The following is a 27,685-nucleotide window of genomic DNA, read 5'->3' as shown; positions in this document are numbered from 1 at the left end:
TGCTTAAAATCCAGCTTTTTAATTATCTTTATTTTACTTAACAAAATATAAACACTCAAAAGGCATTATAGTTGGCGTATGTACCATCAAAAGACAGCTATAAATATTTAGCATTGAAAGACAATACAAAGTTCTTCCTATGTTATTTTATGTAAACATGAGCTACATTTTATACAAACATTTATGTGTGGCCATTCACTTGCATTACAGTGACATACATAATGTGCATGTGAACTCTTATGGTTATAAATAAAGCTAAAACAAAATAAAACAAGTGCTATGTTCCATATTGCTTTCTGTGAAGTTTCAAGACACTGAGTACCGACGGTGGTCCATTCAGATAAATTACATTTAGAATCTGTAAGCAGTTCTCTGGTACAACAGATACTACATAATCTTCCTTCCATATTAACATAAAATAAATAATTTCGAAAGATTGTTAAAAACCTAAACATAAAATGTGTTTATTTTTCCAAGCTTAGGATGGGTCCAAAAACTATAAGCCCATTCAAGAAATACAGTAATACATTCCCCAGCTGCAGGCTTATGATACAGCGCAACATTCTGTTCACCAGCTTTAGACAGACTATAAAACCTTTTTTTCTGTAGGAAGTTCCATAAGAGCACAAGCCTGTGAGAATGAAGCTGCCATAAACTAATGGAGGCACTCATAACATTTATTCCGTTTCCATAAACGATTCTTCACTTTCATTGGCTGCAGGGGCAGGAAGGGAGGGGTTTACTTCAGCAGCTGGCAAATTGTCTTTCTCCGTATCATCAGGCGCTTCTTCCCACTGCTGTTCACTGCATGTAGAGTCCTCTTCTATCACTTGGTCTTCTATTAATTGCTCTTCTGTTACTTGCTCTTCTATAACTTGTTCTTCTATTGCTTGCTCCTCAGCCTGTGCAGGTGAATCCTCTTCCATTGCTTCTAATAAACAGAAGGTGAAACAAGTTACAGACCATTGTGTAAACTGAAACAATAAAACAAAATATAAAAGATTAAAATGCACATATCGGTTTGCCAAGCTTGTATGACTGGCCTTTAAGTGCTTAGCTGGACAAAAGTTAGCGAGACAATATTCAGTTGGTATACTTGTGCTAAAGAGCAGTGAACAGCCAGTGCTGCATATACATAAGCAAGCAATCTGCAACACTAAAGCTTACACTGCAACAAACATTTCCCATCTCCTGTAGCATTTCATGTGCAGATTGTTGTGCAGTTTATAGATACCTGAGCACCAACAGAACCATCCAGAGAGACTGCAGAATGAAACAGCCTTAATCCAGCTACATCACCAGAAAAAGAGCAGATCTCAAAGGGCAACAAAGAAATTTTCAGAAACCGTTTAGCGTGTTGCAAAGAGGTCACAACGTTTTCATAATCAAATAATTCTTTAAAACAGTATTTGGTATTTTATATAAGGTCATTGAGAGTGGGTAACCATAATGTGCATTTTATATGGCCTACACAAAGGAGAGGTTTAAAACAAAAGGCAATATACCAGAAAAATTATTTACCAAGCTTAAGAAAGAATTTTTCTGTATAACCTACCATATGTTGCACTGCAATATGCCAACTGTAATTGGTCTTCAAATGTTTTTTTTCAAATATTTAGTTGGCAGAGTGAGGATTCAAAATTCTTTTAAATTGTTTAGTTGCATGAGGCCTTGTTATTCCTCCTTTGGTCTGACATTTAAATGAATACCTACAGTAGGTTACTACAACATGTTGCAGTGTCATGCAGCTAGCAAGGAGACCTAGAAGGCAACACTTATAGTAATAAATAGAAAATTAGAAAAATCTTAATATGAACATTCTGCAAAATGTAATATCTTTGTCTAAATTATTTTTATACTTGTGCAAAGGAATGCAACATCAGCACCAAAACTGAGGTGGAAGGGAGCATTGACTGTACTTTGCTTTTCAGTAATTCACAATATATTAACCCCTTAAACTGCCATAGATTGTAGAATCTATGATTCTATATCTAATGGACCATTAGTTTCAGTACTGTATAGTCTACATTTGTTCTAAAACCAACCCTCAGTGTCCCTCCAGTAACCTGGCTACACCTTTCAAATCAAATACTGTATATGCCTAATGAAGAAAAATTGCTTTGAGCTGTTACGCCAGGACATCACTACAGGACATGAACACACACACACACACAAACACCCAGGTACCCCAACATGGACTAACTTCAGCCACCCATCAAAGTTATACAAGTGCTTTCTAGCATGACATTGCACATTTTGTGTGCAGTGGAGTTTGGCTTCCAGGCTTTAAGCCAGGAATATACATGGCACAGATCAAGTTTATTAATTAAATCAACACAAAAAATGATTTAACTACAGTTTAATCATTTTTCCATTTCAACCTGGCATGGAAACAGGTCTTCATTTCACTTGTACCTGGAGACTGTTGGTTTTCCAGCTGGTCTGCAGCAGGGAGCTGCAAAGTATTAACAGAGCCTTGAGAGTCAGTCCTTTGCCTTTGCCTGTCAAAACTGATTTCTTGAAGCCGTGGTGCCTGCGGGCGCGTCTTCCTGGCAGGATTGAGGAAATAGCAGTAGGCACATCTAAAAGCTAAAGTAAATTTCCATTTAATTGACCAACATTTAGAAATATATCTGCCAGTATGGCGACACATGGACATATATTTCATATATTTCAAGACAAACACTGAAAAGAAAAAAAATTTCACTTTAAATAACTAGTAAACAATACTAAAAAGTAACATTTGGAGAAGGACACCGTCTAGACCAGTGGTCCCCAAACAGTGGCTGCGAGAAACTGATTGGATGTTGCTCTCAGTGGCCTCAAAGCAAGTGCATATTATGAATTCCAGGCTTGGAAGAAAGTTTTGATTGTATAAAAACTTGGTGTACTGCCAAATAGAGCCTCCTGTAGGCCACATACGAGCTACCAAAATGGCCAATCATAGCTCATAATCGACACCGCCAGGAAAATTCTGCATGCCTGTGTTGCTCTCCAACTTAACATTTGCATGTGGCTCATGGGTGAAAGGTTGGTCTAGACATTAAGCTATTTGCCCCTGACACAGAACCTCATTGTAGACACACTGGTTTTAATCCGAGCTGTAACTAGGCAAAGGAGTTACCCCAAGTACAATTAAATACAAGGGATTCTAAACACACATCTTAGTTACTGTGACTGCTATAAATCCTGTGCAACGATCAGGACAACTGCAGTATAGAATTCGATTTTGACCTTTAGTATAAGGGGAATGCATATGACTTTAGAACAGAACAATTCAGGGTTTACAAACTAGAGGTGTTTAGGGGAATACAATTTACTACGGCTTACCGACATATTCAAATTCTTCTTTAAGGGCCATTCCATTATGTGAAAAGCACTGCTGACATATCAGGGCGTATCTAAAGAAAAACAAATTGTCTTTGGTTACCAAATTTTACTTTGTTATCTAAACATTTTGAATTGGCATCAAACCATGAACAGGAAATTGTGTCACCAATTAGCTAGATTGCCAGGAAGCACTTTTTTTTCTACAACCTACCCAACTACCCCCACAAGCAATGTTGCCTGTAAGTTGTGCACTCATACACAAGGGCCAGTGCACAAGTAGTTGTGGTGTGCATAATGAATTTTGTGTCAATTCTGTATTCATTCTGACCTGAGCACACAGTTTTTAAAAACGGAGTACACAAGTTTTAAATGTGAGCACATAGTAAAGAGGGAATAATTGCCCGCAGGGTACCCGTGAACCTGCCCACACAATAAGGGCATCAGGTCTTTTTTGCCCGAATCCTGACTGCTTTCTAGGTATTATGCATCGACTTTGTTTTTGTTTGTTTTTTTGTTTTTTTTACACTGGGCTTGTTTAAATTTTGCTTTACTCATGTTACTGACAACCCTAGCAACAGCTTACGAAAACCTGCAGCAAAAAAGTTAAATACAAAAGTCATGGTTTAAGATGATACAGGTATGGGACCAGATGTTATCCAGAATGCTTTTCAATATAGGATCTTTCCGTAATTTGGATGACCATACCTTAAGTCTACTAAAAAATAATTTAAACATTAAATAAAGCTAACAGGATTGCTTTGTCTCCACTCCAATAAGGATTAATTATATCTTAGTTAGAATCAAGCAGAAGGTACTGTTTTATTAGCGAAAAAGGTAATCATTTTTGAAAATGTTTTATTTGATTAAATTGGAATCTATGAGATATGGCCTTCCTGTAATTCAGAGCTTTCCAGAAAAACAGGAATTACCTATATATAAAATGGTTAAATGGTTTGTTGGAGATGCCTTTGGATTATCAAGCTACATAACAGAAGGATTACTACAGGCTAGACAAAATACCGTATATACTCGCGTATAAGCAGAGTTTTTCAGCACCCAAAATGTGCTGAAAAACTCGACCTCGGCTTATACGCGGGTCATACGCCAATCCCTCACCGGATCCCTGTCATATAGACAGCCCTGCTGAGAATAAGGATTGCACTTCCCCAAGCAAACAGCGTATAAGAAATTCAAATCCCGTAATATCGGATCCCTCACCTCCCTCTCCCATAGCGCATCAGGACTCTGTGACTGACGATCGCCGCCCGGAGCAGGTCCAGGAGCTCCGGGCGGCGCGTCCTTCCCTGCCGGCGTCCTTCCAAAATGGCGGCGCCCAGCAGGGCTGTCTATATGACTAGAGGAGCGTTCCTGTACAAAGTACAGATTGATTTTCAATCAGCCCCTAGGCTTATACACGAGTCAATACATTTTTCCAGTTTTCTTAGGTAAATTAGGTACCTCGGCTTATACACGAGTATATACGGTAATTATAAATTGTTTTAAATAGCACAAAGGTTGCTCCAGGTCTAGCAACCATTCAGTTCGATCTACTGATTACCATGCATTATACTTAAGAATATTTTTTAACTAATTTATTTATGCAAGAACACCAGCCAGACAAATTAAAAATACTAAATCTCAGATAAAAAAAAATAAATAACCTTCCATTTCCCAAAAGCATATATTAAAAGCAATTAAAATGTACTTAATTTTATAACATGATTATATATTTCATTCATTTCAAAATGTAATGATGATCAAATTAACGACTGCTTAAGCAACACATCCGCAACTTGTCTAATGGATCTAGAAAAGATATTATAGGTATTAGTTACCCATAAAATGCACTAGTAGTTTACACATTTTAATCAAGTCTTGTTTAAGAAAACTAACTACTTTACATCTTGCTTACTGCATACTCCATATTAACCAAGATTCTTGTAGTACGGAGCAGTTTTAATATGTTTTCAAACATTAAATATCAAACCAGCAATATATGGATATTTGGGACTGCAACATACAAGTCATAGGAAAAAAAACGTTACGATTATGAAGCATACAATAATGATTCAATCCGTTTGAATGAAAATCTTTACCTGTTCTGTGGACCATCACCAACCAGGTACTCAATTACTCTATCCATTGCACCTCTTTCTCTTGGAAGAATTGGTCTTGCTAATGGAGGCCCTGGGGGATGGAGAGCTAGTATAATTTAAGAAAGAAAAAAAAAAGGTACATAAAATGTTTTGCGTTTAGGTAGCCCTAACAAAAAGAATGGTCTGTAATGTACAAAGTCCGGTGAAATCAAGAACCCAGAACAGAGGCATTAAACTATTCTATAAAACTAATAAATCATAAACCAATATAAATAATCTATACATGGCATTAATCACCCCTTTGTCGAACAGATAAAAGGCTTTGTGTGTACAAAAAACATGTCAACTAAACCATACCCATATGAGAAGTGGTATCCCAGCATGGCCTCCCCCCCCCCCATTTAACCTCCACACAAACACAAGTCTGCATTCATTCAGGGTATTAAAGAATATAGATATGTGGGTTTTTATGCCCGTTCTCTTCTGCTTTTGGCAGTGAGGTTTTGAGCGAGCACATAGAACTTACTGGCTCAGGGTAAAAGATTTAAGGATATGTTTTTGTATAATGTATAGTATAAGAAACTAAACTGAAAAATCTGAATTTGGTAATGATAAGGCAAACGTTCCTCTGCAGATTGTATTTATCAAATTCGGACACATGATCAGCACAGCAACTTCCACGCATATAAACAAAGGCATGACATCAATAAAAAGGTCAATTGACATGCTATTAAAACACTACGGGGCAGATTTATTAAGTGTCAAAGTGAAAAATTCAATTTTTTTTTTATCAATACTCTCAAATTCAAATTGTGAATCATCCAAACTATTAGAGTTTTAATTCGAATTCTAATTTTGAGATCATACTCTGGCTCTTTAAGAACTCAAATTAGACTATTCGTCTCTTAAAACCTGCCGAATTACTGTATAAGTCAATGGGAGAGGTCCAGGGATTAATTTGGTGATGTTTGTAGCCTTCCTGACATTCATGTTTTTCAGGTCATTTTGCTAGAATTTCAAAAATTTGATTTAATCAATACATTTTGACTAGTCGAATTTCAAATTTATGGGAGTTTAAAACAAACTCACATGAATTCGAAATTGGACCTTTGATAAATGTAGTTAATGTAAAATTCATGCAAGTACATGGAATCTTGTGTTTTAGCAACTTCTCTAAAATATACCAAAAACGTGTGAAATGCGAACAAAGATAGGCTACAGGATTTCAAAATGTATAGAACCGGTTTCCCCTTAAAGTACATTAATCGCTTTTTATATTCATAAGTGTCTCCAACCATGTATCTTGCTATTCATGCTGTTATGGACAACAGTAATTAATATAAACATCAAAAGCAATCATTGTAAGATGGCTGGTCATTCCTGCAGGCTTGGCACACACTCAAATACCTGCTGCTTATTCATTTTCCAACATATGGGAGCACAGTAGCAAGAAGCCATAAAATTGAATCTTTTTTTTTTTTCACACCCACAAAATTGTGAGTGAAACATGAAAGCAGTCCAACCAGAACAATTTTCTTTTCTTTAAGGCCCAAATTAAATGGTGTCGCAGAATATGCACATTTCCCAGTCAGTTAATCATGTTATAGTCAAATTGTTTGAAACTCCTGATTAAAGCATCAAATGAAAAACACTTGTAATATTTAATACTGCCAAAAATCCATATCTGTGAGGATCACAAAGAAACTCCTATTTAGTATACAACAGGTTAACTCATTTGTTTCAGTAAAATCTAAATATTTATAGAGTGTTTTATTGGTTCTTGAAAGCCTGCACAATAATCTTGATATTTTCCTGAATTGGCATCTGCTATCCAATAGACAGAGAGAAGCCTTCCAGCTGTTGTTCTCACAGCAAGCAACCAGGCATACAGTGACCTTTAACAGCCTCTTAAGAGACTTTAAGGAAGGAAAGTGTGGGATAGTGAATATGCTGTATAAATGTATACATTTTTCTAACTTGCAAAAACTATAATTTGAAAAAAAAAAAAAGACTATTTAATTTTTGTGACCTGTGATTGGTTTTAAAGTTTTGCAAATGTAATTTAATGTACCATGACTGTTCTTACTGCTGAAACAAAGGAGAGGAAGCTCAACAATTGACTTTTGCATTAAAGGGGTTGTACAATATTAAATTAACTTTTAGTATGATGTAGAGACTGATTTTGAGACAATTTGCAATTTGATTTACTTGTTTATTATTTGTGGTTTGTGTTATTTAGCTTTGGTCAGCAAATCTCCAGTGTTAAATTTGAACATTCTGGTTGCTAGTGTCCAAATTACCCTAGAAATCATGCATTGATTTTAATAACAGACTGGCATATGAATAGGAGAGGGCCTTAATAGAAAAAAGGAGTAATAAAAAGTAGCAATCATTTTCTAGCCTTACGGAGCATTCATTTTATAGCTGGGTGACCCCCTCTTTCCCTAGTTGAAAGCTGGAAAGACAAAATATGGCAAATACTTCAAAAACTTAAAAAAAATGAAGACCAATTGCAAAGGTGCTTATAATTGGCCATTATATAGCATACTAAAAGTGAACCACCCCTTTAATAGGCAAAACACACTTGGGGGGGGAGGGGAAGGGGAACATAATTAAGGTTTATGCAATTCATTTTTTTTTTCTTTATTTCTATGGTATTGCACAGCTAACTTAATCTTGAAGTTGTGACCATTTGAATGATCCAATTGGCTTCCACATTTGCTATAAAAGCTTTGGAAAATACACTTTATAAGCATTTAAAAATTGTTAATGAAGAACACTGCTTAATCTTCCAGCTAGATTATAGTTGCTTAACAATGGGTTTACAAAATTCATACAATGTTTAGGGTTAACTAGGAGGAACATTTCAGAAGAGCATATTAGGACTCCTCTCCTATTTGGGTTGCATCTTAAATATATATATAAAAAAAAAAAAGTTAAAAAAACAAATACAAGTATTTTTTTTAAAAGTAAAAGAAAAAAAAAAATTTGCTCTTATAACTGATCCGTATAAATCTGTAGCTTTTTTAAACCCAGAGCTGTAAAACTGTATGGTATATATATTGTTGACTGCAGAATACTGCAACGTTTTATTGCCATTTAAACAAAGAAGCCATAACAGTTAAACGAGCTCTAGCAATAGGCTTCAGCATCACAAGGTGCCAGCTGTAAAGAGTTATGGCTAATTGAATATGGAACTCCTGCTTAATCAGATAACTGCGCTCCTATTTCCAAATGAAATGCCATTTCTATAGCGCCTGAATATTACCAGGTTTATTGGTAACCAGAGAAAACTATATAAACTGTAAATAACAGTAAGTGTTCTGTTTACCCATTCCAGATACTGCAGTTGCAGGCGATCCAGGGCGTCTCTGTAAGATGTTTGACTGAGGTGTTGGCTGAACAGATCGCTCAGGGGGGCCACCAGGAGCTGAAGTATCTCTTTGAAGAGCTGGAGTTGCCGCCAACAGCCCTGAAACTTGCGGAGATCCCTGGCCTGGGTTTACTGGGGTGGACACACTTATGTTTCTTTGAGCTGCCGTCCTCTGGCGCAGATCTGAGAGTGTATGTACAGTACATAAGGAATTTAATGATTCATTACAGCAGGCTCAAAGAAAGTAATAGAGCTCAGGCAACATTATAAACCTGGCTGTGAGGAAAACACAAAGGAAGGACAAGCATAAGAAGGGAAAAGGTTGCAGGCAGTGTACATAAAAAAAAAAAAGAACCCTGTGGAAACAAGCAACACAACACAGTGGAAAGAGAATGCAATAGGCACGTATGTATGTATGTATGTATGTATGTATGTATGTATGTATGTATGTATGTATCAAGGTGGACTAAAGTTTACAAAATATATAAATGCCAATAAGGGTTAGCAGTACTATTTAGATGAAAGGACCTTCTGGGACCAAAAAATTTAGCACAAAGATAAACCACTGGGTAACCTAGTCATATATTGAGATGGTAAATCCTTATAAATTAACAACCATACTAAATATATTTTGCATAGTAGCTAAAGCAGCTCAGGAGCATGGAATCATGTGGCAGAAGCTGTGCTATGCTCATATGCCATATCAGCTAGGTGTACATTGTATAATACCCTAGTGGCTAGTATTTAAAGCAAAACAAAATCTTTGGTGGGCAGATATAGCCATATAACCCATCAATTTACCTTGGCCTGGTCTAGGAGTTATTGGTGGTCCAGGAACTGGAAGTTCAAGCTCCTGTTAATAAACAAAGATCAATCAATAACTACACACATTACTTCTAGGAATACAAGACACATGTAACGGACACATGACCTTATTAGAACAAGCAGCATTTTGTTTTTAGGTCTGGCAGTAGTTTTATTATACACGATAGGTTGCTGGGGTGGCGGACATACAAGAGATGAAAAGCTTACCTTTATCTTCCTTGAGTCTGGGTCAAACCTTTCAAGAATTATCTTAGCTGCCTTATAGGTTTCTTTTTCCATCACCTCTTCAAGCTGTTTTAAAAACAAAAAACAAAAATAAATTTAAAAAAAGTGAGCCAACGTATCCCCAATCGCATCTTCTAGATACACCTGAACACCAGCTTGAAGGTCAATTATAGTGAATATGTACTGTAGGCTAAAAATGTATTGTAGGCTATGTTTGACCCTTGATATGAAACTTAGTCTGGAGCAGGGGTCCCCCCCAAACACTGTCTTCTAGATACACCTGCACGCAAAAATGAAGGTAAATTAGAGTTCATATGTACTGTAGGCTGAAAATGTATTGTAGGGTATGTGGGTATGTGTGTTCATTGACAGTTGACTCAATTGAGACATTGACATTGAGTGCTGAGCTAAAAGAAAGGGTGACCAAACTGTGGGGACAGGGAAGGAAGCCTATACCCTCCCCTAAATTTACCTAGATGTTTGTTGATACTGATGAAGAAAAGTCTGTATAGACAGATTTCATGGATACTTAACTAAGAGCATTGGTCCCCATAGATCACCTTAGGGTAAGGGTCTTACTCTGAAGTCAAGTTGGGGAGAAATCTGGCAAGAATGCCTATTTGCAGGGCCGCCATTAGGTGGGGACAGGGGGGGGGGGGAGAGTTGTAGGGGGCCCCGAGGGTAAGGGGGGCCCTGCCACGCCACACTTACTTGATTAGCCGGGTCCCCCATCTTTCTGAGAGCTGATGACTTCGGGAAGACATGAACATTTAAGGGGCCCTGGCCAACAATTTAGGCCACCAATTTTTTTTTCTCATGTGGGGTCCTAGCCACCAATATTTTTCAATGAGGGGCCCTGGCCACAAATGTTTTTTTATGGGGGGGCCCTGACCACCAATATCTTTTTATTTTTTATTAACATGTGGGAACCCGAGCCACCAATATTTTTATTTGTTTTTTTAGTGTGGTGGGGGCGGACCTGTGGGTGGGGAGGGTGGACCTGTAGGTGGGGCTTGCGGTGGGCGCAGCCCAGGGGGCCCAGGAGATTTTGTCGTATGGGGCCCTGCGATTTCTGATGGCGGTCCTGCCTAGTTGCTCTTTTCCCACCTGTAAGGGGGGTAGGGAAGGGTGTGGCTCAGTCTGCAGACATGGGAATAATTACCATTTGTTCTCCTAGATATACCTGCATGTCAGCTTGAAAGTCAAATTACAGTAAAAATGTTTTGAAGGTGGTTTAGTCTGACTGGAATGCTTCGCTTCCAGTAGGGCATCCACAAACTGCAGGGACAAGTGGTACGTATAATTTGCCTATGTAGAATTCCCCAAAAGTATCTGCACAGCTTGCCATTTGCTTGAATGGAATCTGCATTGTTATTTTTTTGTCCATTATGAGAATTGTATTTGTACTATATTTTATATACTGTAGATCTGGCTTGTTGAGCCAGCCATGTCTAAGTGATTGCTAACTATAAATTGATTTCCCTTGAAAAACAGTTCCTGAGGATAAGAGGTAAGCAGGCCAAAGCTTGTATATAAGAAAGTTTCAGATTCCACCTTGTTCACCTTCCAAACACTTTTTAAAATTCAGTTGTTTTTAGATTATTCCTCAGAAAAAGACTTTCAATTACTTTCCATTATTTATTTAACTGTTTTTCCAAAATCTAAGTTTAAAGTTGAATGTTCGTGTCTCTGGTGTTTTAGTCTGGCAGCTCAGTAATTCAGGTTTAGAATCTGCACTGTAACAATTTTGCAACATTTAGTTGATACATTTCTCAGCAGCATCTCTGGATTATTAGCAACAATTGTATCAATTCTAACAGCTGCCTGTAATGAAAGTCAGAGATTCTGCTCAGCAGGGACAATAATAAGAAATGTATCAACTAAATGTATCCATTTAAAAAAGTTTACAGGGTCAGTGACCCCCCCCCCCAGGGCTGCTTCAGAAGGTGAAACAACACTCGACACACATAGAAAATGGAAAGTCATTGGAAAAAGTCATTATTTCTGGTGATCTATCTGAAAACAACTAGTTGTTTGAAGGTGAATCACCCCTTTAAAGACCGAGAATATCTCAGGAGGCAAACGTAACCATACCACACATTTTAGTGCATGTAGTACTACAACAGCATCCAAACTGCATTTAGTCCTACATGAGACCTGTTATTCAGAGTGCTCGGGACCTGATCTTTCTGTAATTTGGATCTTCATACCAAAAAATGTAAATATTAAATGAACCCTGGCTGGTTTTGCTTCCAATAAGGATTAATTATATCTTAGTTGGGATCAAGTACAAGGTACTGTTTTATTATTACAGAGAAAAAGGAAATCCTTTAAAAAAAAAATTGGTTATTTGGATAAAATGGAGTATATGGGAGACGGCCTTTCCGTAATACCAAGCTTTCTGGATAACAGATCTCATACCTGGACAACAAAAATGGTATGGGATTGGTAACAATTCCTGGCATTAAAGGATTTCCTTAACTTAGAAAAAAATGCTGATATTTTAGTAACACAGTACCTTTATTTAAGCAGTTACAGAAACCAAAACCTTTAGAGTAAAGTACTCCAGATTGGCCAGTGGAGTAAACATTGTCAAGAGTTCCTATACAGAAGCAATCCAAGGAATATCTCTGAGGACAAGCTACTAAAATCAGCTTAAATTTCCCACATCTTTTATTGCTTAAGCTTTTAGGAAGGATAGAAATGTATTGCTGGTATTTAACAACTTTATTGCGAGGAAACACCAAATGTTGCTAATTGTTTACATATAATGAGGAGAATAATTACATGCAGCAACTTCAATAATGGAATCTGCAAAAATCTATCAGCCATCATTATTGGAAGTTATTAGACATGACAGCACATGACAGGCAATTCTTCAGATTTATTTCCTCGTGGCATTTAATGCTATTAATTTAAAGAAGGTCGTTAGCCAAGCGCTTTGCTGAATAAAGTCTCTGTGCCAATTAACTGCTGTCAGCATCGATTTTAGATTATTTATTAGCAGAAGCAATTAGCTTACTCTGAATGCTGTGAAAACTCAATAGGAGGAAAATATTCCTTAAACTTGCTGCCTTGTCTTTAAATGCTAAAAGCTTAATTTCCCAATAGGTTGAAAATCTTCTTTTTAAGGCCCCTAATAAAAGGTACACGAAGCATGTGGTGGATTGGAACCAAACTGCACAGGGCTTGAGTGGGGGATGTTATCAGTAGAGTGGAAAGATCATAGGCAGATCTTTATATTGACATTCATAGGGCACAGTGAAGTAACATCACTTGTGTTTGTAAGTACAGGTTAACTATGCATTATTAGACACTGACCATTGCAGCTTACACAATAGCCAAAGGATTTTAAGATTCCATTAAATATATTTCAGATACCCAATTAATGAGCCAATTAAATTGTATTTAATATCTTCATTTCTTCTCTTAAGTTAAATTAAAAGTCACTCCAATAGATAAAACGTAACCGGTTCAGAAGCTGTTTTACTTCAAACATATTAATCAAAACACCCCAGTTCAAAAAATAATTTAGTGCTATAATTGGTTGTTTTTATTAAGAACTTGAGATACATTTTCAATTCACTAAACCTCTTGTGATCTGTTTTAATAAAAGTTAAGTTTTACCTTTGGGCAACCACAACACATTGCAGATATTGGTTATTTTATATTTCTATTTAAAATATGACGTCACACGACAGTAATTAATGGTTTACGGTTTGTTGGCAAAAACAGAAGGTCAAGTAACAGCTAACCAAATCCCAAACAATGCATAGTTCCAAGACTAATTTATAAAGTTACAAAGTCTCAGAGGTAATGGCAGACTGTAATAAACTGGTGCTACTGCGGATGACAAATCTCCCGAAAATGCTTCTCCACAGACAATTGAATGGCCAGTGGCAAAAAAACTACATGTTGCTTTGTTTTTCTGAAGTCACCAGAAGTTGCCTTGCAAGGAAACTTCAGGCAACTTTGTAATGCGTAGGTTTAAACACCAGAAATTCCAATTATTGTCTGTGGAGAAGCCTTCTCAGGAGATTTGTCAGCCACAGTTTATCACTGGGGACAAATATCCCCGTCGACCATTACCCTAACACAACTGCAATTAGTTTGATATTAACTTACATTATAAAGATATCTCGATATATAAACCTGATTGATTCCAACTCGTAGCCAATGACAGCCTCCTATGTTTCGAATCACTTTCAATATAGTTTGACTCAAACTTTCTGTATACTGGATACTCATCCCAGCATATGGTAAAATTTGCCCAGCATTGTTCTACGTGAAAAGTTTGATAATGTGCTGTCACCACTTGGTTACAGGCTTGTTACATTATGGATGCAATAAAAGATTGGAAATGCCTATGCAAATGTGCCTTAAGATGACATACACAACAGACCTTCATAAATGGCAAGTAAAATCCCTAAACACAATTAAAAATACAACGTAACTTACTATTTTCTTCTTTTCTGCTTTTAAAAGTTCCAGAGCATCATCTGTAAAAGTGGGTTAAAAAAAAAAGTAAATACTTCGCTCATTAGACAAAAATGAAAATTCATCAGTACAAAAACTAGATAGTTTTAAACTATATTGGCACAAGTTGTATTCAATTAATATCTATGTAGACAGCAAAATATAAAAACCGATACATGGATGTAATAGGATTGTACTTACTATTTCTTTCAGTTCTTCTGGAAAACCACAGAATTAGTAGTGTTCTAACAAACCATATCCTATTAGTAAAAAAGAAAAACATTTTAAACAGGAAATTGTGTGTTCTAAAAAACATTACCAATCAGTTACTAAATAAATGAAACGGAGGGGGCAGGAAAATTAAGAGTTATGTAGTTCCTTGGGAGGGGGGGGAAAAAACAGCTCAAGATTGTAATTGTACCCCATTCATTTTGAACGGCAGTCAACTAAAGCACCTGTACACTTGAAAGACCATTGTTGCTCAAATAAACCAGTGATGGTTTCTGAGTAACATTTGTATCAGTTCTTTCAGGTACTTGCCAGAGTTGATGAGTAAAGATTGGGGTATTATAGCCCCATGTGCAGAGCTACAAAACCCTTGAAACCTCTTGCACCTCTTCACTACAAAGTGAATTACAGCCTCAATTATCTGGTTTCAGGTAACTGTATTATAAAACACATTAGGAGGCCTATGAGAAGTGATGTGAAGCTTGTGTCTGTTTAAGCAAGGCAAAATTACCTTCACAGAAGTATGGTGAAAAAAGCAAATATATTTTGGCTCTTAATATATGCATTAGGCAAATGCATAAGGGGGAAAAAGGAAGCCATTTAAAGCAAAATATCCACCTCTATATCTGGAGAAGATGGGAAAAAATTTAAAACAAAAAAATGTTCGTAATCTCGTCAGCTTTTTCTGTTTTCATACTTGAACACAGTAAAGAAGAATTATAAAGGTGGCCACTATTCTTGACTATATACAATACGTCTGCATATTGAAGAGGATGAGGTACATACAATATTTTCATGCAATTCTTGTACAAGGAAGTTAACCAATTGTGTTTTTATACAATGCTTTTTAAAATTTGCCTCTTCCCAATATAGGATTTAACTTTCTTGCCTCCAAGACAATGGAATAATGCTGTAATCCATGCTGATTCATGGGAACACTTACAATACTGGAAACAACAAAAACAGAAGCGTTGTGAGGAGTCTTGCAGTCATGCCGCCCGGAAGGTACCATAAATATACAGTCAGACTTGTGAGAATATAAAGAATGGTGGAATAGAAGAACAGTCTTGCAACCCAAATCTTGCGCAGTTTCTGATTTTTATCACGAAATTCTTCCAGAGACTGAATATCCTGAGAAGATATGCAAACACATTTTCAAGGTTTCAGAATGCTCAGATAATCAAAAAAACACTTTTTTTAATAAATAAACATATAAACAATAAAAACATTTTTTAATAAATCTGAAAGAAATGCAGTCCACCATATAGTTGCTCTTAAAATTAGAACATTTAGGCTAAGACCTATTTAGTGGCAAAATGTATAAACATTTTTATTTAGGTTGAGAATCCTGTGCTTCAGCCAACACTTGCGGCTTGTGTTTGTCCAGTATGGTACTGTCAAGAAGTTTTGTTTGCCTTTAGGGTAGATATACCATGCTAAATAATGGAAAATGCAATGCCACATGCAGAATATCCAACAGTTAGACATCTTTTTCCTATTTACTCTGTGGAGTCCATTGCAAGTCAGAATGTTACAATACAATCCACTGATCTCTTGTAACAGAAGCTTGAAGGCTTTGACAGGGCAAATACTATTAAGATAAATAATTTCTTCAGATATGTATACAGGAATTTGAAAATACTTTCTGACCTAGAGGTTTAACACGTTACGTACCTTTTCCATTTTTTCAAGAACTTCAACTGTAGAGGGCTTTGCCTATTGAATAAAAGAAAGGTGCTGTTATACTAGCACTAATTATCAGAAACAGAAAATAATCCAAGAGTCAAAACTGCTTTGATCTTCAACATTTAAAGACAAGCACTGAATACATGCCACTCAAAGCTTATCAACAGAAAGGGACAACATGTCCTAAACAAAAAGAGAAAAGCAGCAAGTGCCTTTTTTGGACCAACATATGTCTGGGACACCCAACAGTCTGAAGAAGCTTACAGTCTGTCTAATAGGCAAATCAAACACACAAGAAAACAGGTAATAGGACAAGAATAAGAAGGTCACGACTCCAAAACTCAAGTCTCCAGCAGGTCTTCCTGCACAAGGTCCTAATGGCCTACTGTATATCCAAGGATCTACTCTAAGTTGCCTATTTACCATGCTGTGTAAAATATTGGAGATCATCACAGGTGTTGCCCATAGCAGCCTTACAGGTCTTTGCTTTTGTTTCGAATTTGTAGGCGACTGCTGAAATCTAATTCCTGATTGGTTGCAATAGGCAACATAACCAGTTTTTCTCAAATGTTTTACACACGAGAAATAAGTCCCTAAGACTCGAGCAACCAGGTAGCTCTCCCCATTGTTATAAATACTTTTTTTTCTACCCAAGTAAAAAGATGCTTTCTTGTATTTGTCTGGGTCCAAGAATCGGCTTTAACATTGTTTTTGAAAAGATTGTTCTCCCATCCTCTGGCTTGTTGGTCTTGTATCTGTTCAACAACTGCAACATCAATGCTTAAAGGGGAATTGTTAAAATACTCTGCAAGATAAAATTCCACCACATTTGCAAGACAGATAATCCCTATTTTTATTACTTTCTGTAAAAATCCCCAAATGATTTTGGTACTGTACTTACCCTCCACTTTGCTAGGAGTGCCCCCATTTCTCAAGCTGCAGCTGAAAACAAGTATGGCTGGCGTCACAGCTGAAAATAAAAAATATTAAAATGGTTTTATCAAAAAAAGATCAGAGCAAAACGTTTAAATGGAAACCAAGATAAATTTTGAGCTATTAGTTCTTTTCTACTTAGGGTAAGGCCAGACGAGGAGATTCGGGGAGATTTTGTCGCCTGGCGACTTATCGCCACGTCTTTTGCGCGACTATCGCATGGCACTCCTAACCCCTATTTAAATGTAACAGTAACAAAAAATTAACGTGTTTTAGAGGAATGACAATATAATGTTCCTGTTTTTGCTTCTGGTAGACTACTGTAGTTTATATAAACAAGTTGCTGTGTAGCCATGGGGGCAGCCATTTAAGCACAGGATACACAGTAGTTAACAGATATGCTCTGCGGAATACCATTGAATACTACAAAGTGTATCTGTTGTCTGCTGTGTATCCTGTTTCTTTTCTCCTGTTTCACTCTGAATGGCTACCCCATGGTTACACAGCAGCCTGTTTATATAAACTAAAGCAGAGTTTCTAAAGCAAACACCAGTTGCACCACTGCAGTAGAACAGTACATTATATTTTCACTACCTTGAAACATTCATTTTTTGGTGTTACTGTTCCATTACCCTTTTGTAACGAGATTAATGAATAGGGCTACAATTTTTATTAAAACAACCAAAACATATATAACTATGGGGTTTATAATTTCATGAAAAAATAAAATAAAGCTATTATAATTTCCTAAACTCATGTTATTAAAAAAAACCACTTCTTTTCAGGCAAATGCGCACTTGAATAAGAAGTTAGTAAAATAAATTGCCAGTCCACAGATAAGGCTATATAATAAGTTAGTCCTTATCGGTTTCAATTGATTTTTATTGCAAGCTTCTTTCAATAAAGACTCCAGTGTAATAGCAGATGAAAAGAACTAGTACATTAGTCTAACAAGCTTCTAAGAGAAGTGTCAGTCATTTTGGGCAACTTCATTATGGTTTTACTGCCAGCAATTTCAGTTATTTGCAATGGAGACGCATTTTCGTGAGATTGGTCGCTTGCAGTCGTGTATAAATCGCAACAAATCTCCCTGTCGACTACTGCCCTTACAACTCTTAATACCACATTCTAGGCAGCAATTCTGGTCTCCCTGAAGGGTTTGCACAATTATCCCTACCGACTTCCTGGAGACGTATCACCACTACAGACCACACACATAGCCTGGTCAGCAGCAACCCCCTCCACTGAAGTCTGATTAACTACCCTTATGGAGCATCTCACATCTTTGATCTCGAGTGGACTTTTGTCTTCTGGACTGGGGAAATTCCTGGAGCACTCGGCCACATACATTTACATTTGTATATATTATATGGGGATGTTTATTAATACAATATATTGTGTGAGAACATATTCTGTTGTGCTGTACAATAGATAGGAGGCTTACACCAAACAAGTTCAAATTTGCACAGGAGGTACAGCAAAAAAAAAAAAAAAAACACTAAAGGCTTTCCTAGAATCTCCTCCATATTTACGCAAGAAAAATGCCAGTGTAGACCTCAGGCAGTTATTTTCCACAGGAGCATAGGCCTAAAGAAAAAGAATCTCACCCCCCCCCAGTGAAATAAGCTTTACATGTGCTTTAAAGTGATACTGACACTAACCTAACTTGACTGTTTTGCCAACCTGACTGTCCCATCTCAGCCTGTCAGTTAGAGTTTCTAATGCTAACAGACTCCCGCTGCACAAATATGGCAGCCCCCTCATAGAGGAACACAGGGAGTCAGAAAGGTAATGAAAAAGCATTGGGCAAATACTTCATGGCAAAGTTATAAGTAGCTTTCAAAGGCAACATTATGATCTCTTAGTATCTCTAAGTATGCATACTCCATGTTAAAAAATTTTGAAAAAAGTTTTAAAATCCTATTTATAAAGCTGTAATGGTTTTATTTGAATGTGTATAGCAGAGAATAACATTTTTGCATAAAAAGTGTTTGCCTGAAAAAGCCACATTAAAAAGCTATAAGCTCTGCCATTTTTAAAACTACTTTAGAAAAACCTTTCCCATTTGAACGTGCTCTGTTGTCTGTGAATTATAACACAGCAAAAGAATAAATAACCCTTGTCCATATTAATAGAGATTAGTCATTTGTAAATGATTACATCAGAAATTTATAAATAAACCATTTATTTGACACCAACATGTAAACTTTTCTGGTGTAAAATATTTTACAAAAGCTAAATTAAAAAAAAAAAAAAAAAAAAAAAAGCACAAAAGGCAAAAAGTAATATGGTAAAGGATAGTTTCCAGGAGGTTTCCTAGTAACAATTACATTTGATGAACTTTGATACAATTATATCAAGTCACAGACAAGGTACTTCTTCAGTTGATACTTTTGATTTTCATTCTCAGTCTGATAAGATATGGTAAAAAATCCAAACCAGCTGCTAAACACCAAATACACAAGTCCCTTTATTATTTTTACCAGTACTTTTGCAGCATAAGTTTCAGCCCTTTGTTTGGCCTGTCAGGTTAAATTTTAAAGGAACAGTTCAATATAAAAATAAAAACTGGGTAAATAGATTGTGCAAAAAAAAATAAAAAAAAAAATAAAAAAAGGTTTCTAATATAGTTAGCCAAAAATGTCATCTATCAAGGCTGGAGTGACTGGATGTCCAACATAATAGCCAGACCACTACTTCCTGCTTTGCAGCGCTCCAACTCTGAGTTAGTCAGCGACTTGAAGGGGGCCACATGGGACATAACCGTACAGTGAGTCTGCAATTGAGGCTCAGCATGCAGCTCAGATTCAAAAGCAACAGTTATGACCCCCCTCTAGTCACTGATTGGTTACTGCCTGGTAACCAATCAGTGGAAACCAAGAGAGCTGCAAAGCAGGAAGTAGTGGTCTGGCTATTATGTTAGACATCCCGTCACTAGAGTCTTTATACATTACACTTTTGGCTAACTATATTGAAAACATTTTTTATTTTGCACAGCCTATTTAACCAGTTTTTATATGGAACAACACATTCCCCTTCTTAGTGTGTATAAGTGTGTAGCCTGTACCCTTTTTGATGCATATACATGATTTTAGGCTGTTGCTAATTTTGCCTTGATAACAGCTTCTGCAAAATGGCTGCTGTCTGCTTGCTGTGATTGTGAATTCCAAAAGAAAGGAAACTATTTTATAGTTATAAGTAAAGCTTATTTTGCCAGGCAAGCAAAATAAAATAGGATTTTGAATTATTTATTTGGGTAGCAGGTCCCCTTTAAGCAGTGGTTACCAAACAGTGTGGCATGGAGCAATGGCAAAAAGGTTCAACCTAAAAGCCAGCTAGTCTACGTGAAAGCATATTTGACGCCCTAGAACCTAGATATTTTTATACTGTATGTTCAAACACCTAAAAAAAATGGCTTTCTATATTGGTAACCTTTGTTATTAACTATGACAGCCACTATGATCACCTTTCTTAACACCTGAAACAAAGCACATGCACAATGTCTGCATGCCTAACATATTCTCGTTACTTTTTATTACTTATCTTTCTCTTTAGGCCCTCGCTTAAATCTAGTCTCATCCAAGCTCTGCTTGGCTGCTAGGGTAATTTAGAACCTAGCAAGTAGGTAGCTAGATAACTAGAGAGCTGCTGTATAGCCACCTTTAGTTAGCTCAAAGCACAAATTCTTATGCAGTCCTTTCTGTAGCCTGTGTGCAGGCAGTCCAGAAGATTTAAACCCACACAGAGACCAATGTCAAGCAAAATGAAGACCTGCTTGACTTTGCATATACCAAACCTCCTAACAATATAGGCTCAAGTGAGCTTGTTTGTCATTTAAAAATAAAATTACATTGCTTAAAGGAAAATATAAAGAACATAGGAACATATTAATGCAATATAAGACAGGATAAAGACTCACAAGTTTGAGAAGTCATTCAAGTCAAGTCTTTTATAGAAAGCACACGGTCACTTCTCAATGGTTCTCAAAATAGTATCACAGATGACCTACAAGGAGACCTGTCATCTACAGTTACAGGTTTTAAACTTGTACTGCAAGTTATATATATAAGAACTCTGGCAAAGATTCTTTGGCTCATCTTAACGAAAGGACAGCAGCACACAAAACAATTTCTTTTAAAGCAGACAGTACAATCTTGCCATGCTATAAAAGTTAACTCTGTAGCTCGGAAAAGTGAAATTTGTCCCACACACACACACCACAAGTATATGCAGTTGTACCACAATGATCCACACACTTCTGCAAAGGTGGAGCAGACCTCTCTAGATGGTAGTCAAATGTCATACACAAGAAATTGACACACATACACTATATGCCAAACACGCAGGGACCTTCCTTATTTGTGGTCACAATAAATGCGGTAAAGCTCCCCCGGTATGATATATTCATGTTTACAGCTCTTAAGATGTATGTTACATGCACATATATAGCCACTAGTACCATAACCATTTATTTGGCCCATGAGCCAATCAGATACCATAAAGGGCCAACCATTGTATTGCCACCTTTACAACAATATCACAGGGTGATGTGCCTTGCTTTTCCACATGTATACTGAATAAAATGAATACTACAGAGCAGAGAAGACATTTAAATAATGATTTACCCTCACAGCAAAAATGTATCACAATCTATGCCCTTTTTTCACTCCAAGAAACTCAGAAGCTTTGTACAGTTGATAGTTCCAAAGAATAGGTAAGCCAACAGCACACCGAGAATAAAATATTGCAGTGTTCTCTCAAGACCTTTTTAGCAGGGTGTATCATGTGGAGTTTTTCTCCCCCCTTTTAGTATGATGTAGAGCGATATTCTGAGAAACTACATTTTAGGTTTAATTTTTTTTTATTTGTGGGTTTTTGTTACAGCTCTCCAGTTTGCAATTTCAGCAATCTGGTTGCTAGGGTCACATTTACACTAGCAACTATGCACCGATTTGAATGAGACTGGAATAGAAGGCCTGAATAGAAAGACAGTTAACGAAAAGTAGCAATAACAGAACATGTGTAGCCTTATAGAGAACTTTTTTTTTTTTTTTCAAGATGGGGTCCCTAAACCCCATTTCAAAGCTGGAAAGTCAGAAGGCAAATACTTAAACTATTTAAAAAAAAAAAATTTAAGACCTAATCGTGAAGTTGCTTAGAATTACCGATTCTTTAACATACTAAAAGATAACTTAAAAGTGAACCAGCTCTTTAAGTGTATCTATTAAAGGGGACCCGTCACCCAAAAAAATTATTCAAAATCCTATTTTATCACATTAGTCAAGCAAAATAAACTTTAATTACACTATATAAATTATCTGAATCTTGTTTCCTTCAGTCTGGGATTTTAAAATTATAGCAAGCAGGCAGCAGCCATTTTGTGCACACTGTTAATAAGGCAAAGCTTGCATCATCTCAGAATCTTGTTTGTGCACCAGAATGGGTGCCCTGGCTACACATTTAAATGGTAAAGAGAACGGGGGAATATGTGGAGATCAGTGACATCTAGGAAGTGCTGAATGGAAAGTGAAAGTAATTGTCTGCCCCGCCTCTATGCCCAGGGCATAGAGGAGTGGCAGACAATATTTGATTGACAGCTGAGATTTTTAAATAAGCTTACAACAGCTATGAATGCTTTAATAAAAAATAGAAATCGGATTTCATGTTTAATTTGAAAAGGACTTTTGTTATACAGATTTGTGTGTCTGGGTGACAGGTCCACTTTAAAGCAAAGTCCTCCCAGGGTCAGCCAGTAAGAGTTTGGGAACTGCTCATTATCAACAGCTTTTTCTTTTATTCAAAGTATTCAAAGAGGGGTTCAAAAGTGTATTGTAGTGTAAAGTTCTTAACACAACTTTCTGGCAATTTCCATCTGTGAACGTCTAGAGACATTCTTATGGTTTACAGATGGTATGTCGTGTAAATCTATCTGCATCACAACTCAGCGGCTTGTAGAGCTAATGTTACAAACTGGTATTTGTGCTATCTTTAACTGAGCTGTCCTGATAACACCCACAGGGTTACAATTGGCCAGAGACAGGAATTCTGTTTACATAAAAAGGTAAAGAAATATATTGGAAAAAAATGTTTCTTGAAAGCACAATTTGCTTTCAATAGTTAACGTCTCATAACATGTTAGGCAGACATTCTAATACTGAATTCAGCATCTAACCCAACATACATGCTAGAACAGTCTAAAAATAATAAAGTTGGATCATTCCATGATAGAAAAGTGGAAGATTTTGCCAAGTAGCCCAAGACACATTTTTAAAACATCATGATCAACAGCAAGTGAAAAAGCAGGCCACTGTTAGCCTACAGAAAATGTCCACATATGTCCTGCTTGATACACAGTAAGTGTGTGAGCTGATGCTACCAAATGTGTACAGATTTGCCCCTTTCTGTAGTGCAAAGAACATAATTGCATGCAGAGAAAAGTATGAATCTGCATTTAATACAGTAAAAAAAGTGTTATTCAAAAAGAGGTCTAAAGTAAAAATAGGAGCCTAAAATTACTGGAAGAGAAATATTTCATATTCTCAAATTCTTCAATGGCGTTCAGACAGTTGCAAATGTGTGGATAAGCAAAAATAAGAGATGACTCAGACATAATGTGGAATAAAATGTATATTTAATTGCAATATCAAGCCAATACCAGTTTGCCCATAAAAGAACAGTGCCCATATTAAGTGTCAAGGCTTAGTCAGAGAAGGCTGTGTGACACCATGACTTTAAATGCCAGCCTAAACACCTGCCCATTCTATTCACTTAAGTGCCATGTTGTACTTGCCAGCTAGTGAAGGCAAGTATGTGGCTATGACAGCAGCTTGCTGGTTGTAATCTAAAAGCAGCTGGGGCCATTTGAGTCTTTGATAAGAGATATGCTAATGTTGCAAGTATATCCCAAGTTGACTGCTGTGTCTGCTTCACATAGTAGCAGACAAAATATTTTACAGTTTTAGTTGCATGAGCAAACAAGAACTCTCAATGGGACACAGACTAACATATTCAGGGTAACCGAATATAGTTAGATTTCTGACTTTAGTTTGGTCCTAAACTAAAAAACTAAGGACTTTCAAAAGCACTTGGAGTAATCATTCTACCAGGTTACCCTTGAGTGGCATGAAAATGAAGTGGTTGTGTTAAAAAAAGGCTTTAGTTCCTCACAATTTTGTGCAATTTTTTTGGTCAACCCACTGAATTGAAGCGAAAAGTCTGCAGTTCAACTGCATCGGAGTGGTTTCATTTAAAATTCATAGTGGTAATGTACAGAACCAAAATTAGAAAAATAAGTAGTCTGTCCAAATATTTATGGACCTAACTGTATGTTAGACAGAGTCCCTCCAGCCTTTATAGATTTTTTGGCTAACTACATTAGAAACATTTTTTATTTTGCACAGGTTATTTACCCCGTTTTTATTTTCACACTGAACTGTTCCTTTAAGATTACTGAAATTTAAAAACAACCAGAAATACCTTTTTAATAAAGAAGCAATACACAACTATTCATGTTAACCGATAACCAACTTTACAGAGTGCTCATCAGAAAACACAATAGCAAAGAAACTTCTGAAACCACCTGGGCTGTTTGTCTGCCCTGTGGGTACAATCAACATTGAGAGCAAATATATATTGAATTGTTTCTTTTTTGTCTTCGCTTCAGAAGGTGGGCATAAACTGGGCAACCAACAAGGCATCTGTACTACTGTCCCATTCGTTGGGCCAATGAACTAGAAACCTGAAAGGCGGGCCCACTTACTCCCGCTTCTGCCAATGTACCATGCACCCGCACTGGAAAAAGTGCCTAGACTGATCAACTGGTATCCAGAAGGATTGTAGGTGCTTTGTCATTATACCACAAAGGGACACAGCCATATGACAAGGCAGTAAGTAAGGCCTTATACAGAGAAACAGTCTGGCATTAACCTTATGCTTAGAAAGACAAGTTTACTGGAACTAAAGGAAAAACCTTGCTTTATTGCAGTGCTTCAAGATAATTATACAGAAGGCTTATCTTTTGACTCTGTTTGTTACAGTAGCTTCTCCACAAAGACAGATGCTAAAGGGAAAGTGGTTTCATTTTTAGGCTTTGTGCAATAAACCAGATGTTTATTAATAAAAATAGATGTTCAACACAAATCCTATTCATTGAACTAATGTTGAAAAAAGCAGGAACAGTACTTCCCCAGTAGAGTAGAGAAGAAACGTATTGAGCAGAGGAGAATTCAGGACTTGGTGCTATATTAACTTGTGTTCTCAAAAAAATACAATGGTACATTCTAAAGATAGTCAAACACTAAAAGATCCACTCGTTGCAAGGTTAACAAATGAGCGCTCTCCCTGATATGCTCACTTTGAGGTGGGGGATCCTGGGCTGATCTGATAATTGGGCCCTACGGACACCAGTGTTGGCAAATGTAGGCCTTCTGGATTATTGGCCAAGCTGGTCAGTTATACATTGGACAATAAGCGGTCAATTTTATTGGCCCATGTATGCCCACCAGGTGGTATAGATGCAAACAGTAGGAAAGCACTGTTCCACTTGAGATTACAGAAGGAATCAAAGCAGAAGCTCAAAAATGCCAAATAATGGCAGTTTCCACACGTACAGAGTGTGCATTACTATAAATAAGCAAGGGACTCAATAGAGCAACTCAAGTATGTTTAAGGAATGTGATATATATATATATATATATATATATATATATATATATATATATATATATATAATGTTTAAACATCTATATAATACTTTTAGATAGAATATTTGAATATACAAAATATATATACACAGAATAAGTTGGAAGCACAGTGATGTTGCAATAAAATATTGGTGATTGAAGAAATTGGTGTACTGGTCCATCTTTAACTTTTATATATGAATTATTGACCAAGCACCCATGAGAATATACACATTATATAAATATAATTTCAAAAAGTACGTGCCAGAAGACTTCAAAAATGCAACATGGCAATCAAATAATGGATACATTGCAACATTTGTATCTTTTGAAGCAGATACTTGTAGAGGGGGGACCTTAAACCTGATTGCTCTTGTTTGAATAGTGGAGATTGTGGAAGAGTAATAGAATAATGTGATACTCCAGTGGATTTTTTTTATCTTCAACAATCTTCCATCTGCAGCCTACTAGCTGCTTGACAACTCCCAGAATCATGTGCCAGTGTTCACTTGAAAAGATGCTACACCAGATCCAGACAGGCAAACGGTGGATTGCAGCAAAAGACAGAGGGGCCATAGTCAGTGACTATTTATGAACTTGTGGGGCGCTGTTTAGGAAAATACGATCTGCTGTTTGGGTCTCTGTGTAATTGAAATGGCTATTTGGACCTGTGCTTCACTAACAAGGAACTTCAAAGCTTATAATTGTCTGCAGCCAATATTAATATTAAACACAAGCCAATATTTCCAGGCCCATATTCTGTGAGGTTAAATTCGCATTCTACCAATTCCATACTAACAGGATGCCCATTATTTCTGAAGATAGACTGTGGTTTTGGATTTACCAGAACATTGTGGCACTACTTACGAACTCCATGGAAGAAACCTAATGATTTAATGGCAAAATGATTGAGGGCTTTAAGCGCGCTTACACAAAATAATAGAGGACTGATGTGTCACATTGAGACGCTTCGTAGAGTAACGCGTATGTAGGAATGGTCTGAACTGCTCGCATTTGTGCAGTGTGACAGCTTCCACTTCATATAGAAATACATGTGGACATAGAAGCCTGGATTTACACACCCTACACATACGCTTTACTTGTCACTTAAAATCTCAACGTGGAAACAAACACACAAAATCAGAAGTCCAGCCTCAACGAAGGCAAGATGAGGAGGCACTGGCGATTTAAATGTATTTTAGATGCAGGCCCAGCACTCACGCGATTAATACACGCACCTGCGCCTTTGTGATAAGCGTAGGCCGCGGCTCGGTTTACAAGAGCGGTGCAGGGAAGTCTTGGACTGCCCACGCCCCTATCCCCCTCCCGAAGGCTAGATCCCTCCGCCCTTGCTCGGAGGTACATTACCTGAACAGGACTCACAACACCAGCCACCGCCTCCCTCTTCCGCTTCCTAGAGAGAACTAACTGCTCTACCTCTTCGTTTCGCTCGCCCCACCCACCTGTGACAAGTCTATGTCGTAGGCGCTCGCCCCCTTATGACCAGTCACAACAGAGCTAGTCTTACACAGCGTTTAAATCCGTGACGTGGCAACTTGGAAACCGGCGGGAGAAACGCAAGAGATTGAATTTGTAGGCTGCGGGTGATGACGTAGCCCTAAGTGTGTGAGGGGAGGGTTATGACATGTGGCGCTTTGAAAGGAGAACAACTGGGTGTGCCTAAATACAGCATTTATTTTCTTTTCCAGAGAGGTTCCAAGTTACTATACAATTAAACTGAGCGACAATATATGTAAATGAATAGTTGCTATGAATTAAGATTATACACCCTTAACAGCAAACGTAAGAACGTCAAGTATGACGTTGATAGA

The 27,685-nt window shown here is 37.1% G+C and overlaps 1 protein-coding gene across 4 annotated transcripts; it reads right to left on the bottom strand.

Moving 5' to 3' along the window:
• Positions 1-27,449, bottom strand: lnpk.L (lunapark, ER junction formation factor L homeolog). 4 transcript variants are annotated; one of them, NM_001093045.1, is given in 13 exon segments: positions 1-931; positions 2,416-2,589; positions 3,331-3,401; positions 5,427-5,532; positions 8,758-8,982; positions 9,601-9,652; positions 9,832-9,915; positions 14,308-14,348; positions 14,527-14,585; positions 15,497-15,684; positions 16,228-16,269; positions 17,141-17,209; positions 27,222-27,249. In NM_001093045.1, coding segments are annotated over 12 exon segments (1,323 nt in total). In that variant the 5' UTR covers positions 17,168-17,209; positions 27,222-27,249; the 3' UTR covers positions 1-677.
• Between the last annotated feature and the right edge of the window lie 236 nt (positions 27,450-27,685).

Source organism: Xenopus laevis, chromosome 9_10L (genome assembly GCF_017654675.1).
Source record: "Xenopus laevis strain J_2021 chromosome 9_10L, Xenopus_laevis_v10.1, whole genome shotgun sequence".
Lineage (NCBI taxonomy): Eukaryota > Metazoa > Chordata > Amphibia > Anura > Pipidae > Xenopus > Xenopus laevis.
Note: the sequence above shows the minus strand (reverse complement) of the source record. Positions and strands in the feature narration are given on the sequence as shown.